At 39.5% G+C, this 25,202-nt stretch overlaps 3 protein-coding genes, 1 long non-coding RNA gene and 1 other non-coding gene across 9 annotated transcripts; 4 read left to right on the forward strand and 1 right to left on the reverse strand.

Annotated features, from left to right (window-relative positions):
* The first annotated feature begins 6,314 nt into the window (after positions 1–6,314).
* On the forward strand, positions 6,315–8,410 carry LOC106386111 (phosphatidylinositol transfer protein 3). Of its 2 annotated transcripts, none has more exons than XM_013826003.3 (6): positions 6,315–6,472; positions 6,849–6,950; positions 7,024–7,200; positions 7,318–7,416; positions 7,499–7,744; positions 7,846–8,410. In XM_013826003.3, exons 2-6 carry the CDS (start codon positions 6,894–6,896, stop codon positions 8,146–8,148), a joined length of 882 nt encoding a protein of 293 aa, XP_013681457.1. In that variant the 5' UTR covers positions 6,315–6,472; positions 6,849–6,893; the 3' UTR covers positions 8,149–8,410. The 2 variants fall into 2 exon arrangements, with proteins under 2 accessions (XP_013681457.1, XP_022555747.1); XM_022700026.2 differs by lacking the exon at positions 6,315–6,472 and adding an exon at positions 6,486–6,702.
* Positions 8,411–8,837: 427 nt separating this feature from the next.
* On the forward strand, positions 8,838–8,911 carry TRNAI-UAU. Its single transcript has one exon. It is a non-coding gene; the product is annotated as a tRNA-Ile (tRNA).
* LOC106407420 lies at positions 8,847–11,626 on the forward strand. 2 transcript variants are annotated; one of them, XR_007320833.1, is made up of 6 exons: positions 8,857–9,482; positions 9,868–10,079; positions 10,156–10,280; positions 10,374–10,514; positions 10,982–11,094; positions 11,183–11,626. It is a non-coding gene; the product is annotated as an uncharacterized LOC106407420 (long non-coding RNA). The 2 variants fall into 2 exon arrangements; XR_007320832.1 differs by having other exon boundaries at positions 8,847–9,482; positions 10,374–11,094.
* A 7,320-nt stretch (positions 11,627–18,946) lies between these two features.
* Positions 18,947–20,848, reverse strand: LOC106389809. 2 transcript variants are annotated; one of them, XM_048751223.1, is made up of 4 exons: positions 20,680–20,848; positions 20,032–20,603; positions 19,315–19,954; positions 18,947–19,233 (listed from the first exon to the last, which is right to left on the reverse strand). In XM_048751223.1, the coding sequence occupies exons 2-4, from the start codon at positions 20,524–20,526 to the stop codon at positions 19,136–19,138; spliced, it is 1,233 nt and encodes a 410-aa protein (XP_048607180.1). In that variant the 5' UTR covers positions 20,527–20,603; positions 20,680–20,848; the 3' UTR covers positions 18,947–19,135. The 2 variants fall into 2 exon arrangements, with proteins under 2 accessions (XP_048607180.1, XP_048607181.1); XM_048751224.1 differs by lacking the exon at positions 20,680–20,848 and having other exon boundaries at positions 18,947–19,227; positions 20,032–20,535.
* Positions 20,849–21,743: 895 nt separating this feature from the next.
* Positions 21,744–25,139, forward strand: LOC106389810 (vacuolar sorting protein 39-like). 2 transcript variants are annotated; one of them, XM_048751226.1, is made up of 4 exons: positions 21,744–22,905; positions 22,966–23,815; positions 24,331–24,787; positions 24,862–25,139. In XM_048751226.1, the coding sequence occupies exons 1-2, from the start codon at positions 22,540–22,542 to the stop codon at positions 23,410–23,412; spliced, it is 813 nt and encodes a 270-aa protein (XP_048607183.1). In that variant the 5' UTR covers positions 21,744–22,539; the 3' UTR covers positions 23,413–23,815; positions 24,331–24,787; positions 24,862–25,139. The 2 variants fall into 2 exon arrangements, with proteins under 2 accessions (XP_048607183.1, XP_048607182.1); XM_048751225.1 differs by having other exon boundaries at positions 24,331–25,139.
* The last annotated feature ends 63 nt before the right edge of the window (positions 25,140–25,202 follow it).

Below are 25,202 nucleotides of genomic sequence, written 5' to 3' on the forward strand. Positions count from 1 at the left end.
TAGATGACTAACTTCCAAGTCGTCTGGTGAATAATTTCAAACAGACGACTTACATGTAAGTCGTCCAAATATTTCCGCCTAAAATTTTATAAAAATTTATTTTCCCGCTTAAATAATTTAAACCAGACGACGTACAAGTAAATCGTCTGTTAAGTCTTCTGTTTTAGTTTTCCGCTAAAAATATTTTAGTTTCCCGCTAAAAATATTAAAGTCTTCTGGGCGACTTAAAAGTAAGTCGTCTACGAAGTCGTCTAAATCAAAAATATTTAACCTAATTGAGTTTTTTTGTCTCTCTATATAAAGAAAAATTTACACATTCTCTCTCCTCGTCTCAAATGGCTGCAACAAAAATGTAATGTTCATCATTCTAAAACTCTTCAACCTCTCTCTAATCTCTTAGAACTTATAAACACTAAGTTTTATATCAATTTATTGTTTTTCTCTCATGTCTTTCTCACTAATTTATCTTGTTTTTGCAGGTTTGTCATCTGATGATTCTCATCTTCCACTCATTTAAAGGTAGATCTATAAATTTTAGATATGTATTTTTGTGTGTTCTATAAAGGTAGATTTATCTAATCTTCCAATCACTTTCTCTGTTTTTAAGTCATTTGAACGTTTTTGGATATGCAGGTTTTTCAGATCTGGATTTGGATATGCAGGTTTTCAGATCTGGAAGACTTCTGGGACGACTTACATGTTAGTCGTCTAAAATATAATACGCTAGACGACTTCCAGGAAGTCTTCTCTGGACTTTCTGGAAGTCTTCTGACGAAGTCTCCCTTTCATAACAGATCTGAGCGTTTTGGTAAGTTTTTATGTCTGATTTTTCTTCATTTGGTAACTTTCCCAAACTAAAACTATCCAAACCCACTTTAATCTCCTTGACTTGAAAACACCAAATTTTATATAAATTTTTCAGTTTTGTTTCATGTCTTTCTCACTAATCTATTTTTTTTTTGCAGATTTTTAATGAGATGGTTCTCATCTTCCACTCATTTAAAGGTAGATTTATTAATTTTAGATATGTATTTTTGTGTGTTCTATAAAGTTAGATTTACCTAATCTTCCACTCATTTTTTCTGTTTTTTAACCATTTGAACGGTTTTGATATGCATGTTTTTCAGATCTGGATTTGATATGCAGATTTTTCAGATCTGGAAGACTTCTCGGACAACTTACCTGTTAGTCGTCTAAAATATAATGCGCTAGACGACTTCCAGGAAGTCCGTCTTCTGACGAAGTCTTCTTCCATATCAAGTGGAGTCCAAGCTTGTCTTTGTAGAGGAATGATCTATAATAGTTTTGTTTGTGGTCTGCTTTGTGATTTGCATGTCTACTCTTTTAGTTGTGATTTTTTGTAAAATTAGTAATAATGTTTCCCTAGATGTAATACATGTGCTAGCAATGTGTTTACACATTTACAAATCAATGAAATAATAGACTTCAATAGCCTTTTTCTTATCTTTGGATCTCCCATATGCAATAATAAACTCCAATGGCTTTCTTCTCATCTTAATAAACAAGAATGTTGGTAGTTCATATTGATACAACATTTTAAGAAGCATTTTAACCATTCTTCCAACTCATAACAATAATCATCATTAGTATTTATAACAATAATACTTAAGAGATGGAAACAAACAATAGTAACTAGTCAAAGCATATCACATTTTTTATAAGTTTGTGTTGAAAAACTTAGTCAAATTTAGTAAAACTAAGGGAGAAAATATATTTTGAAAATAAGAGTTTTACATACCTTGAAGTTACTTAATACTCTTAAAAATACAAGTTATTCAAAAACTAGCGTAGAAGACTTTCACGGAATTCTTCTCGGATCAGGTAGAAACTTTAATAAACATGAATGTTGGTAACCTCATAAATATCACGAATTAAATTATAAATTTCATTCAGTAGCTAAAATATTGATTAATAGACATTAATTAACAAGAAAATGTTAAAAATTCTTTATAGTTTTAGAGAAAATGAAAGTTTATTAAACATTGACGCAGACGACTTTCACGGAGGTCGTCTGGCAGACTTCTAGGAAGTCGTCCATTTAGGTTAGTTTTGCAATTGATTTTTAACGTAGACGACTTACATGGAAGTAGTTCATCTTTTGTTTGTTAAAAAAAAATTCGAGACGACTTCCATGTAAGTCGTCTAGAAAAAACGGGTTAGTTTTGCGTTTGACCGGATTGTGTCAGAAATATGACTTTTTCTGGACGACTTACATGTAAGTCGTCTAATAGAAAATTAAAAAGTCAATATTTTGTTATACCTAGACGACTTCCGGTTAGTTTTGCAATTGAAAAATAAAAGAAAAAAAAATATTTTTTTCTAAGCCACTTACACGGAAATCGTCCGTCCGACTACTTACATGGAAGTCGTCCAAGATAAGCATGGTTTGACCAGAATCTCGGAATAAAATCATGGAAGACTTCAATGTAAGTCGTCGGACGGACGACTTCTGTGTAAGTCGTCTAGAAAAAAATAATTTTTTTTTGTTTTATTTTTCAATCGCAAAACTAACCTGAAGTCGTCTAGGTATAACAAAATATTGATTTTTTAATTTTCTATTGGACGACTTACGTGTAAGACGTCGAGGAAAAGTCAAATTTCTGACACAATCCGGTCAAATGCAAAACTAACCCGTTTTCTCTAGACAACTTACAGGGAAGTCGTCTCCAATTTTTTTTTTTAACAAACAAAGATGTAAGTCGTCTATAAAAACACATTTAAAAGTCAATTGCAAAACTAACCTCTGCATTGACCACAAGACTTCCCTGTAAGTCGTCTGGACGAACAGATCTGCGAAAAAACTGATTTCATAGTTTCAACCAGTGAGATAACTTGTTTATCACACATAAGTCTTCTCCAAGCACCCAGAATCTCAAACAAAATTGACCCACCAATCGTAAGCTTCAATGGCTCTATGAACCATAAAAAATTAAAAATCAAAATCTTGGTTTTTTTTGGATGAATGTGGAGATAAAGTGAAAGAGATGTTGTTTTTAGTTCATAAGAATTGAGAATGAAAGAGTGTAAATTGATTTTTAGGTGCATTAAGAGCTTCAAATTGGTTGTTCATGGTGGTTGGTGTATTGATGGCAATGACAATATTGTGAATACTTGAGGAAGATGAGGGTAATATGTAAAATATGCATTTTCGAAAAAAAAAGAAGTGATGACATTTTCGTAAATAATTTGAACTATGGGGGTGAAAGAGGCAAGTCAAAGTTTCAAAAAAACATGGGTTAGTTTTGTGTTTGACTTTAAGTTTTGAGTCATATTTGCAAAAACCCCAAATATTTATAACTATGTTTTGTCATAATTTTTTAACGTACAATTATCTATTAAAAATGAAAGTTATTTACTTATAAGAAAATAATAAGAGTACTTTTATAATTTTCTTTTAATTATGCTTTTATAAAAGTAATATTATTTATTTTAAATTTAGTTTTTCTTCATGTTTTTATTAAATAATTTATTGTATTTGAATGATTTTACGATTCTTTTTTGTTTAACATTTTTTTCTTAAAAGTTAATGTTTATCTTTTATAATTCTCTATTTTTAGTATCTTTTAAAACAAACATTATAATGAAAATAATAATAACAATAATAATAATAGTAATAATAATAATAATAGTAATACTATTAAATAATATTTATAATTAATTTTTAATAAAAATCATTTTGTTATTTTAGTATATATATTTTTTTGATTATGATATAGTTTAACACATATCACACTTTTAAATATATAACTAGCATGTGTCACAATCATGTTTAATAGCAATTTTGAAGAAACAAGCTCAATATAATCTTTTATAATTATATTTTCATTAAAATTCTAGAAAATAAAAATCATATTAAATAAATTGTTTTCAAACCTAGTTTTTAGGATTTTGAAAAAGGAAATTTCTAAAACATTACTACTAAATATTTTTTTAAAATCATGTTTACTATTAAATAATTTTTAAAAGTAGTTTTTTCAAAATGCGGTTTTACTATCTTATTATATATATTTTAATCATTATATATTTAAACACATGTCACTATATTATAAGAAAAATCATTATCAAATAATATTTTGCAATTATCTTTTGATTATGATTTTAAAAAAAGGAAAATTAATATTAAATAATATATATATTAACTATGAGATATATTAACACATATCACAATCTTAAATATATAATTGCTATGTTTCGTGATCATTTTTTCATGAAAAATAGTTTTATCTATATCATATATTTTTAATATCAATTTGTTTTCATTAATCTATCTAAATTATTAAAATTGAAGTACTTTTTGGTATTGTTTGGAAATATGTATAACAGTATAAATAAGAATTGTTTGGAAATGATAGATAGAAATATATAAAAAATATAATTTATTTTTAGTAATTTCACTGATATAATTACGTTAATTGTATTTCTATATTTCACTCAGTTTAGCAGTTTCATTAATTATATTAGCTTAACAATTAGGGCTGTTCAATATGGTAAAACCGAACCGTACCGAACCGAACCAAACCGAAATAGACAATATGGTTTGGTTTTGGTATATACCATATAAACCGAATGGATATAATTTTATAAAAACCGTAGGATTTGGATATGGTTTGGTATATAACCGATTAAACCGAATAAACCGAACAAAACCGACTAAAAGTAGAAACATGTAAATATGTATCTATTTTATAACAATACATGAATATCTATTTGTTATATAAGTTAAATTTGTGTTAATAACTATTACCATAATGTTATAGTAATAAAGAACAATTTGTAAAACAATTGAACTATAATTAAATAACAATACATCGCAATTCAGACATCCTATTTTTAAGTTTTTTTATTTATCTTTTTGCTTTATTTTAGTATTCACTAAATTAATATGAAGATTATAAATTTGATAGAAAATAATTAATGAAAAATTTTCATAACTTTTTTCTTATCTATAAACAAACAGAGTTTCGTGTTCAATCGAAAAAGCATGACTTTAATGAACACTAAATATGAAAGAGTGAGAAAACTTTTCTTTCATGTTTCTGTTTTGTTTCATATTTTTATTTTCAAAATTTCAGGCTCTGATTTTAATTATAGATTTGATTATTTTATTTGATGGCAGAAGTATTTTTACTTTTTTGTTCATTTATTTGAACATGTAATATATTTTTAATAAATGACTGTGTTGACAATATGACTCTAAAATTCATTTTATATGATCTCAAACTATATAGTTATGTTTTTTGGTATAAAACCGAATAAACCGAAAACCGACGGTATATAAATCGAACCGAACCGAAGTAAATATGGATTTAGAATGGTAGTTATATTTTACTAACTGAAATACCGAAAACCAAAAAAAACGGACCTAAACCGAACCGATATCCGGATTGAACACCCCTATTAACAATATATCACATCATTAATTATATTACCATAATAATAATAGTGCATATTTTTATTTATTAGTTAGTCAACATTAACTTTGTGCCAATTATAAAATCAAAAATGTAAACAATTGAGTTTTGCATATGGTTAAACGTTGTTCGGTTTAGTTTGTTTTACTAAAACTTTTTTTTTAGTTTTAATTGGTGGAAAATTACGTAACCAAAAACATAACTTAAAGACATGTTTTGTGAATAAAATAATAACTTAAATCAAGATAATAAAAAGTATTACATTTATTGTCACTTAATTTTTACTACATATAATTATTTTATTAAATAATAAAACTCTTTTTATTTCACTTAATTTAGCAAAACACATAGAAATAGTCTTTTTTATTAGTTTATAATTTATATAATCAGTTAAGCATGAACATTTGGCTATCTATTTATGTACGGATTGTTCCTTTCGGGTAAAAACTAATACCGTGCAGATGCGCAGATCAATCTCTAGTATAAATTTCAAACTCAAAAATTTTAGCATATAAATATTAATGAATTTTAATTTTAGTTTTTTTGTAACTTAGGCTTTTATATGAATTTTAATTAACCATTAGATCTAAGGGAGTTCCCACATTTTATGTATTTTGTAAAATCACCAAATCTTATTACTGCACGATTTTCGGATCTCTTGTCTCTTACAATAATAATCGTTTCAGATCTTATATATTTGGTCAAACAAACAAACGCCAAAAACTGAAAATTAATTATACAAAAATAAATAAAATAGTACTACTATTTATAATTTACCAACAGTTGGCCTTTCACATGAACATAAAACACATACTATATGCCCATTTGAAAAAGTTTCGAATATCAATATATAACTTATTAATTAATAAAACGTATTAATTTTAAATGCCACATAAATTGGTTAATGTCTTTTCCCACGTTTCATGCTTTTAAGTTCTTTTAAAGTGGGAATGATACTCGCGTGACGACCAAACCCCATTGATACCTCTCTCTCTTTCGTTCTCTCTCGATCACTCATACAAAGAGATCCTTATTATCAGGTTAGATCCTCTTTGCGTTTTCAACTTCGTTTTTTTAGTTCGTTCTAAAACTCTAGAAAGCTTTGTACCATTTCCAAGTCTCTCTCGGCCAAGAAGTTTGTGATCTTAAAAAGTCAAAATATATGTAACAAATGCTTTGAATTATAATACGTTTCGAGAAGGCCTGTGATTTTCTAGAGAGTTTCTTCAAAGTTGAATTATTGACAAAAACTTTGTAGAATCTTTATTAGGTAAGGTAAACTAGAATGGATTCTTGATCCCGTATTAGATGTTAGATTATTATTTTTCTATTAATAGCCGATCAAACTATCCTCTTGCTGATTCTTGAATCTAATCTAGCTCCTATTGGATCATAACTATAATTTACCATTTCTAGGCTTTGAAGCTTTCTCGTTAGAGATTAAAAGATTGTTAACTAAACATGTTTAAGAGAAGGAATGCGCACCAACTTGATGATGGTTCTCAGCATGATAACAAGGTATACAAGAATCTTTATTGTATTTTTCTCTCATTAATATAACTTCAAAAGTCTTACGCCTATAAAATTTCAGGTTAGAGAATTGAGATCTGCGATAGAGCCGCTCTCTGGACAAAGTTTAGTGTTCTGCTCTGATGCTTCCTTGAGGAGATATTTGGCTGCTCGTAACTGGAATGTGGAGAAAGCCAAAAAAATGCTTGAGGAGACTCTCAAGTGGAGATCAACATACAAACCTCAAGAGATCCGTTGGGTAAATTTAACTTTATTTTTTTTTGCTAACATATTTAACTCTATTTTGCTCATATATTCAATGATTTTGTATATTTTACGAGTAAGTAATTTTTTTCTTGTTTTTAATTTTCTCCAGAATCAAGTAGCACATGAAGGTGAGACCGGTAAAGTTTCAAGAGCTAGTTTTCATGATAGACAAGGCAGAGTAGTACTTATAATGAGACCAGCATTACAGGTAAATAAGCGCATTTTCACATATTTGACTATTTTAAAAATATTTTTCGTGAGTTTTAAAAACTCTTGATATTGTAAAACAGAACTCAACATCAGCAGAAGGTAATATCAAGCATTTGGTATATCTTCTTGAAAATGCAATCCTCAATCTTCCCAAGGGACAAGAACAAATGTCTTGGCTCATTGATTTCACTGGTTGGTCTATGGCTGCTAATGTCCCTATGAAAACAACACGTGAGATTGTCTACATTCTACAGAATCATTACCCTGAGAGACTCGGTATCGCCTTTCTCTACAATCCACCAAGACTCTTCCAAGCAGTCTACAGGGTAAAGAGTCATTACACATTCATCAAAATGTTTTTTAATCTTTTTAAAAGTTTTTGAACTCATTAAAGAGTCTATTTACCTACTCTTATCCCTGTACGTAGGCTGTTCAGTACTTCTTGGACCCATGTACAGCTCAAAAGGTCAAGTTTGTGTACCCTAAAGACAAAACAAGTGATGAACTGATGATATCACACTTTGATGTTGAGAATCTTCCCAAGGAGTTTGGAGGAGAAGCAACACTAGAGTATGATCATGAGGAGTTCTCAAAACAAATGTGTGAAGATGATGTCAAAACAGCAAAGTTCTGGGGACTGGAAGAGAAACAGTATCCTAAACCAAACGGTTTCTCTCCAGCCGATGTTGTTCTTGAGCCAGCCAATTCTCTTGCATCAGCAGCTAGCTGAGAGTTATATATATACACACAGAAACAAGAAAAGATGAATAGTAAAGGTTTATTCTCGTCGAAGAAGAGCCAATAAAAAGTCATGTTTACTTAGATAACTAATAAGGTTCCAAGTCTTTGCTTAGTGAGCCAAAGACTTTTTTTTTTTAATGTTATAATAGAGACGTTCCTTCTCATGAATGTTGTATGTGTGAGAATATTGTTACCGTGTGTAATTGTTTTGTGTTTAGTAATTGAAGTTATCAGAGTAATCCTTTTATTTATGATGATTTTTTTCGAGTTTATTCATGAGTTCTGATGAAATTTTGCTCTTAATTAACTAATCTATCTATTACAATATTTTTAAGTTATATGTCAAGATGAGCTTGGAAAGGGTATTTTGTATCTCTAAAGCTTTTAAGGACAAATTTTAAAAGGCTATTCATATCCTATATTTTTATTAATAGTAAAATATAAACTTCTTTTATTGATGTAAAGTATATAGTGTATTTTCAAAAGCAAATGTAGCAACAAGTTTAATTATTTAACATTCAGAAATGAAATAAACATGAAAATCACTACATATTTATAAACAAAATATTATATATTAAGTTTACTAAAATTCAAATTCAGGCTTCATCAGAAATTTGTCCAAATATGAAATAATTAACAAACTGCCATATAAATACATGTAGATTAGTTAACACAACAGCTCCCGTAGCTCAGTTGGTTAGAGCGTTGGTCTTATGAGCCGAAGGTCGCGGGTTCGAGCCCCGCCGGGAGCATATGTTTTTATTTCATTAATTTATCCAAACATTTCACAATTTTAAAAACTAATTGCACGATATCGAATCATCATCTCCGTTCTCATCTGCAAGTGAATTCAATTTCAATCTCAACGCAATTGTTGTAATAAAAATCTTTCCTTGGTAAATTATTTGACTCAATGTTCATGATCCTACATTTATCTCAGCTCTGATTCTCAATCATCATTTCGAGAAACGTTGAGATTTTGATCCCACGAAAGAGACAATGGTTCACCACGCTTACGACTCGTTCCAGCTAACAATTGTCCCGCTTGAATCGACGCTCTCGAATCCTACGGCTCTAAACTACTCGCCGGATGCTACGACGGCTCCCTCCGCATTTACTCTCCTCAATCCTCCTCCTCCTCTGAGCTGCGTCAAGAGCCTTACGTCCTCGAGACGGCCGTCTCTGGCTTCTCTAAGAAACCTAACTTGGAGACAGTCGCTGTGATCACCAAAGCGAAAGGCGCGAACGCGTATGCCTAGGACGATGGTCATGGCTTCCTCTGTTTCTCGAGGCAAAAGAGGGTCTGCATCTTCAAGCACGACGGTAAAGTTTGGATTTTTAGTTGTGTCTGAGCTTCGAGTTATGTCTTGTCTGCCTGTATGTCTCGGAGATTTGAGTTGTTTCTTGTCTCCCTGTCCACATATTGAATTGCTAGTTTGGATTTTTAGTTGTCTCGGAGCTGAGTTGTGTCTTGTCTCCCTGTCTACATATTGAATTGAAAGTTTGGATCTTAAGGTGTCTCGGAGCTTTGACTTGTGTCTTGTCTGCTACACATTGGATTGGAAATTTGGATTTTTAGTTGTGTCTTGTCTCCCTGCCTAGATATTGAATTGAAAGTTCGGATTTTTAGTTGTGTCTTGTCTACACTGGATTGAAAGTTTGGATTTTTATTTAAGAAGAGTTGTTTTCTGATGATGGGTTTGTTCAGGAGGAAGAGGGTTTGTTGAAGTGAGAGACTTTGGAGTTCCTGATACTGTAAAGTCCATTTCTTGGTGCGGTGAAAACATTTGCTTAGGGATTAGGAAAGAGTATGTGATACTTAACACTGCTAATGGGACACTCTCTGAGGTGTTTCCTTCTGGTAGAGTTTCTCCTCCTCTTGTGACTTCTCTACCTTCTGGTGAACTTCTCTTGGGGAAGGTGAATCTTGGTGTAGCATCTGCCTTGAGGTGTTGTTTGGATTGTTATTTTATTAGTTTCTTCTTTGTACTTGTAGGAGAACATTGGAGTTTTTGTTGATCAAAATGGAAAGCTACTTCAGACAGAGAGGATTTGCTGGTCAGAGGCTCCAAAAGCTACTTCAGACAGAGAGGATTTGCCTTGTTGCCACGGCGAGTTGAGGTATGTAAAGTTCTAGGAGAAGCTAGTTTGGTTCTCTTTGCATTTCTAGAAACCTGTTAGTTATGCGCTTATTATGCCTTTTGTTTTTATTAGGTTCGCTTGCTACGAAGCCCCTATCCTTTAATACAGACTGTTCTCCAAAATATTCGGCACCTTGTCAAGAGTAACAATGCTGTGATTGTTGGTTTGGATAACTCTGTTCATGTTCTCTTTCCTGTTTCTATTGGTGCCCAGGTGATTTTGACTTTAGCTCTGAGAAAATTTGATGTTTCTTGCTACTAGTTTGTGGGTTCGGTTTATTCGGTTAGTTCGAGTAGTTCGAAATTTGAACCGAAATTTTTTTGGGTTTGGTTCGGTTCGGCTTTCAGTTAGTTCGGTTTCAAAAACTGATACCCAAGTTTTTGTTTTTGCGGTTAGTTCGGTTTAATTTTCGGTTGAAATTGAATAAAATTTGAAAATCTTTTGTTATTTCGGTTCGGAATTTCGTTAAGATTGGTACTGTTTGGATTTTTTTTTAAACGAACTAACCGACACCGAAAACAATTTTTTTTTAGTTGCCGAACCGAACCGTCGAACCGAAGTAACTGAAAACCAAACTTTACGGGTCGGTTCGGCAAGTTCGGTTCGGGTAATAACCGCAGGCCTACTACTGCTCACTGATGAATATATGATACTATTTTTCTGAGAAAGTGTCATTGCAGATTGTACAGTTAACAGCTGCTGGAAACTTTGAGGAAGCCTTAGCTCTATGCAAGTCACTCCCTCCTGAAGACTCAAGCCTAAGAGCCGCGAAAGAGAGTTCTATTCATACAAGGTATTAAAAAACCATAACTTCAATGTTTACCCAGTGGTTAAATGGGAATCTTTATGTTTATATTCGTTCTCTCTTTATCATGATACAGATTCGCTCATTATCTTTTTGAGAACGGTGTTGGACCCGAATATGACCCTCAGGTGAGGTACCGATAAGCGTGAGCTAGCATGTGGGTTGCGATAAGCCCATCATAACAAAGGGAGCTGAAAGCCGAGCTGACGACTGGACCTGGGAGACATCATAGCAGAGGTCACGACAGAAAGTGAGCTAACACCTTAAGAGACTCGGTCAAGAGGAGCCTAAAGCGAGTTCCGTAATTGAAGCCGAATATCTCGGAGAACAGTTGAAGGGTTGCCAACGAAACCTAGACTATATAAAGACGGAGAAGATAAAAGACAAGCCATCTCTTTTCCATATATCAACTTTTGTACTAGATTAAAAGCATTACGTATTCTTTAGTAATCATCTCAAGATACATTCTTTTGTATTCATCATCTTTCAACTCATCAATAAAATCATATTCATTCTTCAAGTTTATTTACGGGATTCAGCCCACGATTCTCATTCATCTCTCTTGACCTAACCTAAATCTAAGAAGTGAAACCTTGTCTCTCACAATTGGCGCCGTCTGTGGGGACAAATAATCGAATCCCTTTCTCTAAAGCTTAAAGGATGAATCCATTAGACGGAACGAATCCATCTAACCCCGATCAATCGAACCAGAGCAATAGCTCACCGAATCGCACTGCTCCGGGGGCAAATAACCCGAGAGCCTCCGGAGGGACCAACTCTGGGTCCTCAGCCCTCAATAACCCATCGCATCAATCCGCTCCGAACCAAACGGAAGATCAGCTTTCTGAGATCCGTCGGATGATGCTCCAGTTAGTGGACAAAGCTCAAGAGACCGAGCGAACGGTGCAACAGTTAGCCGAACGGCAGCAACAGTTCGAAGAGATAACCAGATCTCAATCCGCAACGACCCAACCGTCCGTCCACCAGGGAAGAGGAGTCACTTTCCATGAACGGTTAGCTGACCCTTCCTTCCCTAGAGAGCGCCTGAACTTCTCCCCTGATAGCCCAGGTGCAGAAGGGCAGGAACCTGCTTTCCAAACGCCTCGCGCTAGGACAGCTCCTGCGTTTACCCCTCCTATCACCAGCACCATGGGGAGCAATGTAGCTACAACTAGCTCCATGCCTGATCGAAACACCGGTGGGAGCACCCGTTTGCCTCCACCGCCACCTCCTTCCGGGTCTGGAGCAGGAACCAACATACCGTCCGGGGCCAGAACATCAGCTTCAGTGTTTCAAGCTAGGGTTTCAACCCCAAGCACAGACGAATACCAAAGGACGGATGCTGATCCTGCAGCTCTCCGCACTAACCTCGCTCGGAGCCTAAGGACCAATGAGCGACCTATTTCGCCAGCTAGCTGGGAAGACGACCGAGCTCGGTCTCACCAGGAACCTGCTCGCCGAGTATCTGATAATGACCCAAATGTCCTTCCCTTCGAGGGACCTGACGCAATTCGCAGGTACATGGAGCGAACCCACGCAGCTCTCCAGAAATTGGGAGCTCAAGTTCACAAGGTAACGAGCTCAGCTCCCGAAATCGAGAGCTTAATTGAGGAGACTCGTGGAACTCCGTTCACCGATAGAATTGCCAACTCTTACATAAGAGATACTCGAAAAATTAAGATTCCTGAATACGATGGGAACGCAGACCCAAAGGCCTATTTAAGAGCCTTCCGATTAGCTATCGTTAAAGCTCACTTCACAAAGGAAGAGTGTGATGCAGGATATTGCAGAACATTTGCCGAAAACCTGATCGGAACAGCTCTCGAATGGTTCTCCAGCCTCGAGCCGAACTCTATAGACAGTTTCGATCAATTGGCTAACGCCTTTATGAAGCAATATTCAACTCACATCCTGAAACAAGCGTCTGAGGCTGACCTCTGGAAGATCAGACAAGGACTGGGAGACTCACTGCGAGTCTACATCGAAAAGTTCAGAGCAGTAAGAACTAAACTCTCGAATCCCAACGATCAGGTAGCCATTGAGGCTCTTAGGAGAGGTCTCTGGTATAAATCAGGTTTCTTCTCGGAGCTAACGCTAAATCCCCCTCCAACTATCGATGACGCCCTCCATAAGGCCTCTAGATACATTACCTTGGAGGAGGAAATGGCAGCATTAGATAAGCTCCACAGAAAACCCCAGAGTCACCCGAAAGGCGAAGCCTCCGATGGAAAGGGACCTCACAAAAGAGGTAGCTCCCGAAATAATCAGACCCAGGGAGAACATTCTTACGTAGTCGAGGAAGACAAGGAAGAAAAACCTGTCGCCGCGACAGCTAAAGCCCCCTGGTCCAAAGGTTATGACGAGAGCAAACATTGCTCTTACCACGATCGAAAGGGACATTCAACCGAAGAATGTTGGGACCTCCAACGACAACTGGCTGCTAAATTCGCAGCCGGAGAAATAAAAGATGTGGACCTCAAAAAGCCACAACCTTATCAGAAGAGAGGTCCCAGAGATAGCTCTCCAAAACGCGAGAGGTCACCTGAAAAAGAAACAGACTCACCACCCCCAGCTCCCAAAAAGAGAGTCGATATGATCCTTGGAAAGTTTCCACAAGGAAAAAGCCTACAAATCGAGGCCCTCTTGAGTAAACCACCTCCCCAATCGAGCCCTGGCTCAAGGATCGATTACATCCTTGGAGGGTCCGATGTGTGTCAAGACTCCGTTAACTCTATTAAAAGTCACGTACGGAAAGCTGTGTCAAACACTCAGTCCAAACCGACCAAGCCTGAGTCTAACACTAAGATCTCTTTCTGGGAGAGTGAGACATTAGACCTCGATAGACCTCATGACGATGCCCTTGTCATAACATTAAATATAGCAGGGTACGAGGTACCTAAGCTCATGATCGACACCGGAAGCTCCGTCGATCTTATTTTCTACAACGCACTAAAGGGAATGGAAATAGACGACTACGAAATTGTCGACCAGAAATCCAACCTCGTAGGTTTCTCAGGTGAAACAGCCACCTCATTGGGAACAATTAAGCTCCCAATTATAGCTGGCGGAGTCATGAAAATGACCAACTTCATAGTTGTCGACAAACCATCCCCTTTCCACGCAATCCTCGGAAGGCCTTGGATTCATAAGATGAAAGCAGTAGCTTCAACTTATCACCAATGCGTGAAATTTCCAACAACCAACGGAATAGCTACCATACACGGTAGCCAAAAGATTTCAAGGATCTGTTACCTGGGAGGATTCGAGATCATAAAAGAATCCCCCCAATAGCAATTACAGATCCAGGAGAGTCGCGAAATGCAACGAAATATCCGAGGTCCCCCTAAGAACCTCACCGAAAAAGTTAGCATCGACGACTCAAATCCTGAGAAACAGGTGAGCATCGGATCCGAGCTACCTCTCGAAACCAAAAAGGAGCTCGTCGAATTCCTAAAACAGAATATCAAAACCTTTGCATGGACCACCAGCGACATGAAAGGCATAGATGCAAATGTCACCACTCATAAGCTCAATGTAGACCCTACTTTTAAACCGATCAAACAGAAACGTCGTAAGCTAGGTCTAGAAAAAGCCCAAGCTGTCAACGACGAGGTCGATCGACTAACAAAGGCCGGGTCCATCCGAGAGGTACAATACCCCGATTGGCTAGCTAACCCAGTGGTAGTAAAAAAGAAGAATGGGAAATGGAGAATCTGTGTAGACTTCACCGATTTAAACAAAGCCTGTCCTAAGGACAGCTTCCCGTTACCTCATATCGATCGTTTGGTCGAAGCAACGGCTGGACACCAGCTCTTGTCCTTTATGGATGCCTTTTCAGGATATAACCAGATTATGATGGATCCTGAGGATCAAGAGAAAACCGCATTCATAACTGAACGAGGAACCTATTGTTACAAGGTCATGCCGTTTGGTTTGAAAAACGCGGGAGCTACCTATCAAAGGTTAGTAAATAAAATGTTCGCTGGACAACTCGGAAAAACCATGGAAGTCTACATCGACGACATGTTAGTCAAATCCTCAAAGGGGGAGGACCACATCTCCCATCTAAGAGAATGTTTCGAAATCCTCAACAAATACGACATGAAGCTAAACCCAGCTAAGTGTACCTTCGGAGTACCTTCCGGCGAATTCCTAGGTTACCTCGTAACCGAAAGAGGCATCGAAGCCAACCCGAAACAAATAGCGACATTCCTGGAAATGCCATCACCTAAAACGACCAGAGAGGTACAAAGATTGACCGGACGGATCGCAGCACTAAATCGATTCATCTCCAGGTCCACCGATAAATGCCTTCCATTCTATAAACTTCTGAAAAATAATAAGAAGTTCTTATGGGATGAAAAGTGCGAAGAAGCCTTCAAACAGCTGAAGGCTTACCTCTCGGAACCTCCGATACTATCCAAACCTGTAGTAGGAGAACCACTGTACCTGTACCTCGCCGTGTCGGCAGCTGCAGTCAGCGGAGTGCTAGTACGAGAGGAACAAAACGAACAGAGACCTGTCTATTATACTAGCAAAAGCTTAATAGACGCCGAGACGAGATATCCCACCATGGAAAAACTAGCCCTAGCAGTCGTGACAGCTGCCAGGAAGCTGCGACCTTATTTCCAATCGCACTCGATCATCGTAATGACCTCACAACCATTACGGACGATTCTGCATAGCCCTAGCCAATCCGGACGATTAGCAAAATGGGCTATAGAGCTCAGCGAGTACGACATCGAGTACAGACCCCGAGCAGCAGCAAAAGCTCAGGTCCTCGCCGATTTCGTTATTGAGCTAGCATCCGAACATCTAGACCAGGAAACAGAGGTTCCGAAATGGAGCCTATACGTGGACGGAGCCTCGTCAAGGCAAGGCTCCGGTGTCGGTTTAAGACTAACCTCCTCAGCCGGAGAAACCATCGAACAATCCTATAGACTTGGATTTAACGCTTCCAACAACGAGGCCGAGTACGAAGCACTAATCGCTGGATTAAAGCTCGCCCTGAGCCTCGGAATTCGGGAGCTAAACGCCTACAGCGACTCGCAGCTGGTAGCTAGCCAGTTTCACGGGGAATACGAAACAAGGGACGAAAGAATGGGGGCATACCTCGAGGTCGTCCTAAACCTCACAAAGCAGTTTGACAAGTTCGAGCTAACGAGGATCCCACGAGGGGAGAACTCCTCAGCAGACGCGCTCGCCGCATTAGCTTCCACATCCGACCCTCTCGTAAAACGAATTATACCCGTGGAAGGAATCGAGAAGCCAAGTATCGACATAGCTACCAAGGCTGAGATGGATAGCAAACCAAAGGAAAAAATAGAGGATAACAGCCTCCCGACGGTAGCTACCCAAGTTTTCACGACATTCTGGTTCCCGAAAACTAGAACACGCAGCTTTAGAAAGCACACCTCCAGGAAAGCAACCCAGAACCCGGAAAACAACGACAAAAGTGAAGGTACTCACCGAAGTTCAGACTCCCTAGAGCCTAACTCTACGAGTACCTCCGGGGGCACCATCCAGACCTCGGAGCCACTTGTCTATAAAGTCCAAACAAGAAGCCGCACCGCTCTTAAAAACGCATCTAGGAACGCTACACAAACCACAGGGGATAACGAGGAAATTGGAGATATTCCTCAGAACCCAGAACCTACTCCAACGAATATCTCCGGGGGCACCACGGCACCAGGTCCCGAACAGGAATCTCCCTCCTCTCTTCACAACAAAGTTGTAGGGAGAGAAGACTGGAGAATACCGATCATGGATTACATCCTAGAGGGAAAAATTCCACCCAACAAGTGGGAGGCTCGAAAACTCAAAGCTTTAGCAGCAAGATACTGTATAATCGAGTCAGCCCTCCACAAACGAAGTGTCTCCGGACCTTACCTAAAATGCGTTCACGGCCTAGTAGCTATGAAACTCATGAAGGAAATGCACGACGGTTCCTGTGGAAACCATTCCGGAGGCAGAGCCTTAGCCATCCGAATAAAAAGACAAGGCTACTTCTGGCCTACCATTATCGCAGATTGTGAGGTCTACTCCTCATCGTGCGACAAATGCCAAAGGCATGCACCGATCATACACCAACCAGCGGAAAAGCTGTCTAACATATCAGCTCCCTACCCATTCATGAGGTGGTCTATGGACATTATAGGTCCATTAGTACCTTCAGGGAAAGGAAAGAAGTTACTAAACCTCCTGGTCCTAACCGACTACTTCACGAAATGGATTGAAGCTGAAGCTTTCCAACAAATAAACAGATTCGAGGTCGAAGGATTTGTTTGGAAAAACATCGTATGCAGGCATGGCGTCCCATACGAAATCGTAACCGACAATGGAGGACAGTTCATATCCCACGACTTCAAAAGTTTCTGCGATAAATGGAACATCCGCCTCACCTTCTCATCACCTCGGCGACCTCAAGGGAACGGACAGGCGGAGGCTGCCAACAAATCAGTTTTAGCAAACCTCAAGAAACGCCTAGGAGCCCAAAAGGAGCTTTGGTCGGAAAAACTACCCGAAGTACTATGGGCCTGCCGAACCACCCCACGAAAAGCTACAGAGGAAACTCCCTTCTCCTTAGCTTATGGGATGGAAGCTGTCGTCCCAGCAGAAACCACCGCAGGTAGCCTCAGACGGGAGCTCTGCACCTCAAATCCCGCAGCTAATAACCAGCTCCTGATGGATAGCCTCGACTTGATCGAGGAAAGACGAGACCAAGCCTTGCTTCGCATTCAAAATTATCAGCAAGCAATGGCACGACACTACAATTCCAAAGTAAGGCCCCGACAGTTCGCCGTAGGGGACCTAGTGCTTAGGAAAGTGTTCGAAGGAACAAAGGAACCGGGAGCTGGAAAGTTAGGAACCAACTGGGAAGGACCCTACCGAATTATCCACATAGTACGACCCGGAGTTTACAAACTCCAGAAGGTACGAACCGGGGTACCTGAAATCCGATCGTGGAATGCCACGAACCTCAAAAGATACTATCATTAGGTACCTAAAACCCCTGAACTACGTTTGGCTTGATCCCTTGACTGGGTACGTAGGCAACTCCGTCATGAGTGCAGCCCCAACCTCTTCTCACCAACCTCCTCACCTAAGCCAAAGGGGCAGGTGTTACCAAGAACACTTAGCCTAAAAATAGTTACTGTGTAAATAATCTGAATCATGTATTCTCTGATATCTGATATTAATAAAACGATTGATTCAGTTTCATAAACATCAAAGGTCTTAAAACCCTCCAAGAAAATTTAGGTCCCCCTAAATCGGGACCTAAGCTCAACAATCTCGAATACATTCAGGTCCCTGAAAACCTGAACCTAAGGTCTTAAAATCCTTAATACACCCAAAGGTCTTAAAATCCTTAACATAAACTAAGGTCTTAAAATCCTTAACAATCAGCAAGGTCCTAAAATCCTTAACAATCAACCAGGTCCTAAAATCCTAATCAAAACCAAAAGGTCTTGAAACCCTTATCAAAATCGAAAGGTCTTAAAATCCTAAAGAATCAGGAAAATCCCGAAATTCCTCAATTCCATCCGTTAAACTTCAAAGGCCTCGAAGTCCTTCGAATTAACTCAGGTCCCTATGAATCTAAATCCAGGTTCCTACGAACCTGAACAACCAGGTCCCAGAACCTTTCGAATCGGACTCAGGTCCCCGAGCTAAAATCAAGAACTTCTCTTTAAGGTTATCACGACCGAATATCCATTAAGCTAAATGCTTATCATAAATTAAGACTAAAGGTCCTAATCCGACTCAACGATGACAGCACACAACTCATCTGAGATTCGCAATCACTATGATTAAATGAAACGAGGTTAAGTTCAAAAACTTAAAACAGAAATAATAGCCACGATTTAAACATAAGAAAGGGTTTAAAAGCCTCCCCAGGCTATTGAAATCCAGCAAGTGTTAAGGTTTAAAGGCCTCCTCAGGCACTAAGTCATAATGCATAACGAAACAAAGCCCTTAGGCCGAAGTCTTAAAAACACAAAACATAAAGCTAAAAGAGCCGTAGCTCTCAATCTTCCTTCTCTTCCTGAATCGGATCACCAGCACCGGCAGGAACTCCCTCATCGACCACATTGCCATCACCTCCTATTGCTGCCTCGACTGGAGCTAAGTCAGGAGCCATCAAACCCAAATTAGAGCCATACTCCCCAGAAAAGGATGGATTAAACATGTTAATCTCGAAAGTACCTGAACTCTCCGAGATCTGGGGAAGAGGAAGCTTGCTGACCGAGAAGTCAGAGACTTGAGCCTTCTCATACGCAGTTGTCGCTTCTGGTAATAAGGCCACCAATTGGTTGTACTCCTCTTCAACGCTTTGGATCTTGTTGTTCAGCATATCCTTCAAGAGGTCGGCATTAGCTTGGAGCTCCTGAGCGTACACCAAGGCGTTGACCTCATCTTTCTTCCTAGCAAACTTCTCCTTAACACAGACCAGGATCTTGCCGTAAGCTTCGGCGACTTCTTTCTTCCCTTCCCTGACAGCCAGCTTGACTTCAGCTTCCTTGTTCTTCTGGCTATCCTGGGATGAGGCAATGAGCTCACGTACTTGATGCTCAGCTATCTTTCGAGCAGCCTCCAAATCATTGATCCTCCTGCTCTTCACCTGGATATCGAGCTTTTGACTCTCGATCTCTCCTTGCTGAGCATCGGCCTTCGAGCCTAGCCTCGTCACTTCGGCTTCGAGTTCAGAAATTCGAACCCGGGCTTGGTCAAGATCGGCTTTGGCTGCCTTAACCATCTCGGTAACCTCAGCAAGTTCACCAGCATTGGGGGCAGCACACAGAGCATTCTCAAACCTGAGCTGGGCCCTGTTAACAGCCCCAGCCAACTGCAATAAATCCAAAAAAAAAATATATATCATCGTCTCCAAAGAATGTAAACAAAGAACAGATAGAGATCACGTACCTGACCCATACAGTGGGCAATATCGAGATACTCATCTCGGTTAGTCAGGTCCTTGAGCGCTGGAAGGGGACATCCCACGCTCTTCAGGTGCCTCATTATCGCAGCTAGGCCCCAAGAGTCGTCCAGGATCGACCCAGGCTTCGAATGGGTAAAGCTCCACCCAACAGTCCCTCCTCTAGAGGACGAGGAAGAAGAACGGGTGGGAGCTCCGCCCTGATCGGTCCTGGGCCTCTTGTGTCTCGACGGCTCGACCTCAGAGGTACCCTTCGGAGCCTGGTAGTCAGCCTCCGGCACCTGGACCTCAGGGAGAGGAGCAGCATCCTGAGCTACAACCTCAGTTGGAGTAGTCTCGACAACAGGTTTGGATCCTCCGTCGTCCAAAACTTCCTTCATTGAGATAAGGAACGATCCTCCTTGGTTCCTGTCGCTTCCACGAGAAGCACTGGCAGCTTTAGAGGGGTTACCCCTAGAACGGAATGATGGTCGCAGAGTCATGTCACCTGGCTGAGACTTTTCAGTTCCCGAAGCACTAGCACCAGTTGAGATCGATACAACTGAATCGCCTGCCGAAACTGGAACAATGGAAATCCTTAAGTTTAAAAACTTCAAAGCGATAAAATCATTAAAAAGGTTCGAACAAGAACTTACTCTCAAGGTTCTCAGCAGGAATGGGATCTTGGAAAGAGGCGTTGTAGGTATCTGGGAATCTGGCTGCACTTATTCGAGAAGTGGTGTAGGCTACCCAGGTACAGGGACTCTGCTGCAACTTGCGGTATAGAGCCCTGGTGAGCTTGGTAGAGAGCTTCGGAGGATCTTCGATTTCTGCAAGTAAATCAGAGCAAAAAGGTTACTCGGCCATAAATGAATAAAACGGAAAAAGCATATCCCTAGAATTCCTAACCAGATGGATTAGTCCAAGTGACCCTAAGGTTCCGACCCACAGGAACCGTCGAAGGATCAACTTTAACGTAAAAATACTTCTTCCTCCAGTCATCATCACTACTAGAGAATCTGAAGATAACATGATTGGGACGACTAGGGAGGTAGTAGGTCCCGGTACCACCCTCCTTAGAGGCGCTTTCCTTCAGGGAAAAGAGGCTCATAAGTTCGGTAAGACCGACGCTAACCCCCTCCTCTTTGGACCTAGTGATAAAGCCGTTTATCACCCGGATAACCGAGGGACAGAGTTGGGAAAGGGCTAACTGATAATGATCTAGTAGATCAAGCAGTAGGGTCGGAAGAGGAAATCTCAAGTGAGACTTGGAGATGTACTTCTCATGGCAACAGAACCAACCCTCCGGAGCGGTCTCGGGGGTTTCGTCGGAATTACAGGCACGGCCAAGCTCCTTTTGGCCGAGAGCTTGAACCATGAGGTTAACCACGTCTTGATTTTTCAGCAACGAAGGCGAGTGAGGACTGCTCCCACTAGAATCGTCTTTCTTCTTCCGTTTAGAAACTCTGGTCGCGATTGCCTCCCTGGCTGTCTTTTTCCCCTTCCTCATCTTGGCTCCGACTTCTTGCTTAACTTTCAGTAGTTTAGCTCCAGAAGCAGAGGGAGGCATCCCGGATTCCCCGGAACCTTCTTTCGGATGATCCATAGTATGGGAAGGTTAAGGAGAAAATCGATTGCAAGGTTTGGGAGAGAATTTGCAGAGAAAAGTAACGAGGAAGATAAAAAAATCGCAGTAAAATAAAGAGAGAGGAGAGAAGTTACCTTGAAAACCGAACGGAGGCGTGGAGAAAGTGGGAGGCTAGCAGTTAATGTTCACCGCTTTATATCCCATCACCTCTCGAGATTCGGAAAAGTCATTTCAAACCCTCTCCATCTGAACCGTAGATTCTGCCAAACGTAATAAAGACCGTTAGATCGAGTAAGCTGAATCTAAATAGGATAAGAACTAATCATTATCTTAACGAAAAGATAAGATCGATAGCTAGATTCTAGCTTCCGAGACAAAGGATTTTATTCGGAAGCTGGGGGCAACTGTTGGACCCGAATATGACCCTCAGGTGAGGTACCGATAAGCGTGAGCTAGCATGTGGGTTGCGATAAGCCCATCATAACAAAGGGAGCTGAAAGCCGAGCTGACGACTGGACCTGGGAGACATCATAGCAGAGGTCACGACAGAAAGTGAGCTAACACCTTAAGAGACTCGGTCAAGAGGAGCCTAAAGCGAGTTCCGTAATTGAAGCCGAATATCTCGGAGAACAGTTGAAGGGTTGCCAACGAAACCTAGACTATATAAAGACGGAGAAGATAAAAGACAAGCCATCCCTTTTCCATATATCAACTTTTGTACTAGATTAAAAGCATTACGTATTCTTTAGTAATCATCTCAAGATACATTCCTTTGTATTCATCATCTTTCAACTCATCAATAAAATCATATTCATTCTTCAAGTTTATTTACGGGATTCAGCCCACGATTCTCATTCATCTCTCTTGACCTAACCTAAATCTAAGAAGTGAAACCTTGTCTCTCACAAACGGGAGCTATGAGGAAGCCATGGAACACTTCCTGGCATCTCAAGTAGACATCACACATGTACTTTCCATGTACCCATCCATTATTCTTCCTAAAACAACAATGATTCCTGAACCAGATAAGAATGTGGACATCTCTGGGGATGAAGCTGCTCTGTCTAGAGGCTCATCCGGCTTTTCGGATGACATGGAGTCTTCCTCTCCTCGATATTTATTCGAATCTGAAGGCAATGCAGCTCTTGAATCTAAGAAAATGAGTCACAACACTCTGATGGCTCTTATAAAGTACTTGCAGAAGAGGAGACCTGGTATGATAGAGAAGGCTACTTCTGAAGGAACAGAAGAGGTTATTTCAGATGCTGTTGGCAAGTCTAAGAAGTCCAACAGGGTAATAGATGATGATTGTTAACTACCTTTTTTGCTGAGGTTTGAAAAAGTTTTTCTGCAGGGACGTGGTGTGAGTCCGCTTAACTCAGGTGCCAGGGAGATGGCAGCAACCCTTGACACAGCTCTTCTGCAAGCACTTCTACACACTGGCCAGTCCGGAGCTGCTGTAGATTTATTAAAGGGTGTTAACTACTGTGACGTAAACATCTGTGAGGAGATTCTCATGACAAGTAAAAATTACCCTGCACAGTTGGAATTGTTCAAGAGCAATTCGATGCACCATGAAGCCCTTAAACTTCTTAAACAGCTCTTGGAAAAGTCCAAATCAAACCAGTCACAAACTAATGTTACGCAGATGTTTAGTCCTGAGTTGATCATTGAATATCTCAAGCCTCTCTGCAGGACTGATCCAATGCTTGTGTTGGAGTACTCTATGCTTGTCCTTGAAAGCTGTCCAACACAAACTTATCTGGAAACATCTCTGCAGACCTTGTCAATTCGTATCTGAAGCAGCATGCTCCGAACATGCAGGGTAGATATTTAGAGCTTATGATGGCAATAAATGAAACCGCAGTTTCAGGGAATCTCCATAACGAGATGGTGAGGAATAATAGCACTTATGTGGAAGCATTTTCAATGAGTAACAGTTTGGATGATGTTAACAGGTACAAATCTACCTTTCGGAAGTGCTTGACTTGCATGCTTCTCAAAGCGCGCAGCAGAAATGGGATGACAAGGATCATCATCCTCCTGAAAGGAAGAAACTATTTTCTGCGTTAGAGAGCATCTCTGGATATAATCCACAGACTTTGTTGAAGCGTCTTCCGCATGATGCTCTCTTTGAAGAGCGTGCTGTTATATTGGGGAAAATGAATCAGCATGAGCTCGCTATGTCGATCTATGTTCATAAGGTACGTGTCAGTAACCTTCTCTTGTCACCAAATAATCTTTTACAAGTTGGCGAGTTGTGATTAGAGAAAACACTGCTACGTGTAGGCATGGACACATTTATCTGGAATCGAAGAACTGAATCAAACCGAAAAACGAGGTTCGGTTCAGGTTTGGATCCTTTCGATTATCCGAACGGATCCTACATCTCTAAAACCAAAAAACCGAAATAACCTAACCAAAAAACGAAATAGTCTGACCAAAAACCGAACCGAATATTCTAAATACTCGAATGGATCCTAAATCTCTAGAACCAAAAAACCAAAATAACCTAACCAAAACCGAACCGAATATTCTAAATACTCGAACGGATCCTAAACTTCTAGAACCTCTATAACTGAGAACCAAATGCAAGGGGCTGGGCTAGCTAGGCACATGCATTGTGTAGATAAGTATATGGTGAAACTGTATGTAGAATATATATATATATATCCTTGTGTTGCTTATGGTTTAACTCGTTGGTTTTTGTTTCTTATAGCTTCATGCACCTGATCTGGCGCTAGCTTACTGTGATCGTATATATGAGTCCATATCTTATCTACCATCTGGAAAACCGTCGAGCAGTATCTACCTCACACTGCTTCAAGTATACCTGAATCCTAAGAAAAGCGCAAAGGACTTTGCAAAGCGTATTGTAGCTCTAGGATCATTCGAAAGTTCAGACACAACGAAGATGATGGAGTCTGTTTTGTCTTCAAAAGTTAAAGGAGGCCGGTCCAAGAAAATTGTAGCGATAGAAGGTGCTGAGGAGATCCGAGCTGGTCTCAGTAGCAGCACTGACAGTGGAAGAAGCGACGTTGATGCTGAAGAACCCTTGGAGGAAGGAAACTCCAGCGTTATGATATCTGAGAGTTCTTGATCTGTTGAGCCAAAGGTGGGAGAGGATCAATGGTGCGCATGCTCTTAAGATTTTACCTAGAGAAACTAAACTCCAGGTGAAGTGTTTTGAATCTGACTTGTTTACCATTTTGTTGAGGTTTTGAATCAGTTCTTTATGGAATCCCTGCAGAACCTGCTTCCGTTTCTTGCACCTCTTCTCAGAAATTCAAGTGAAGCACACAGGAACTTTTCAGTTATCAAGAGTTTGAGGCAGAGTGAAAACTTGCAGGTATGTTTGTGTTGATGGATGAATCATAAACCCTTAGGATTATATGTTATTCATCGTAACAGAGGAAAATGTGTGTGAAAGAAGTGTACAAACATAGGAAGGGAGTGGCGCAAGTAACAACTAACAAGCGAGAGCATGTGTTCATTGTGCAATAAGAAGATTGGGACAAGCGTGTTTGCTGTTTATCCCAACGGGGAAACGTTAGTCCACTTTGTCTGCTTCAAAGATTCTCAAGGCATGAA

Source organism: Brassica napus, chromosome C3 (assembly GCF_020379485.1).
Source record: "Brassica napus cultivar Da-Ae chromosome C3, Da-Ae, whole genome shotgun sequence".
Classification (NCBI taxonomy): domain Eukaryota; kingdom Viridiplantae; phylum Streptophyta; class Magnoliopsida; order Brassicales; family Brassicaceae; genus Brassica; species Brassica napus.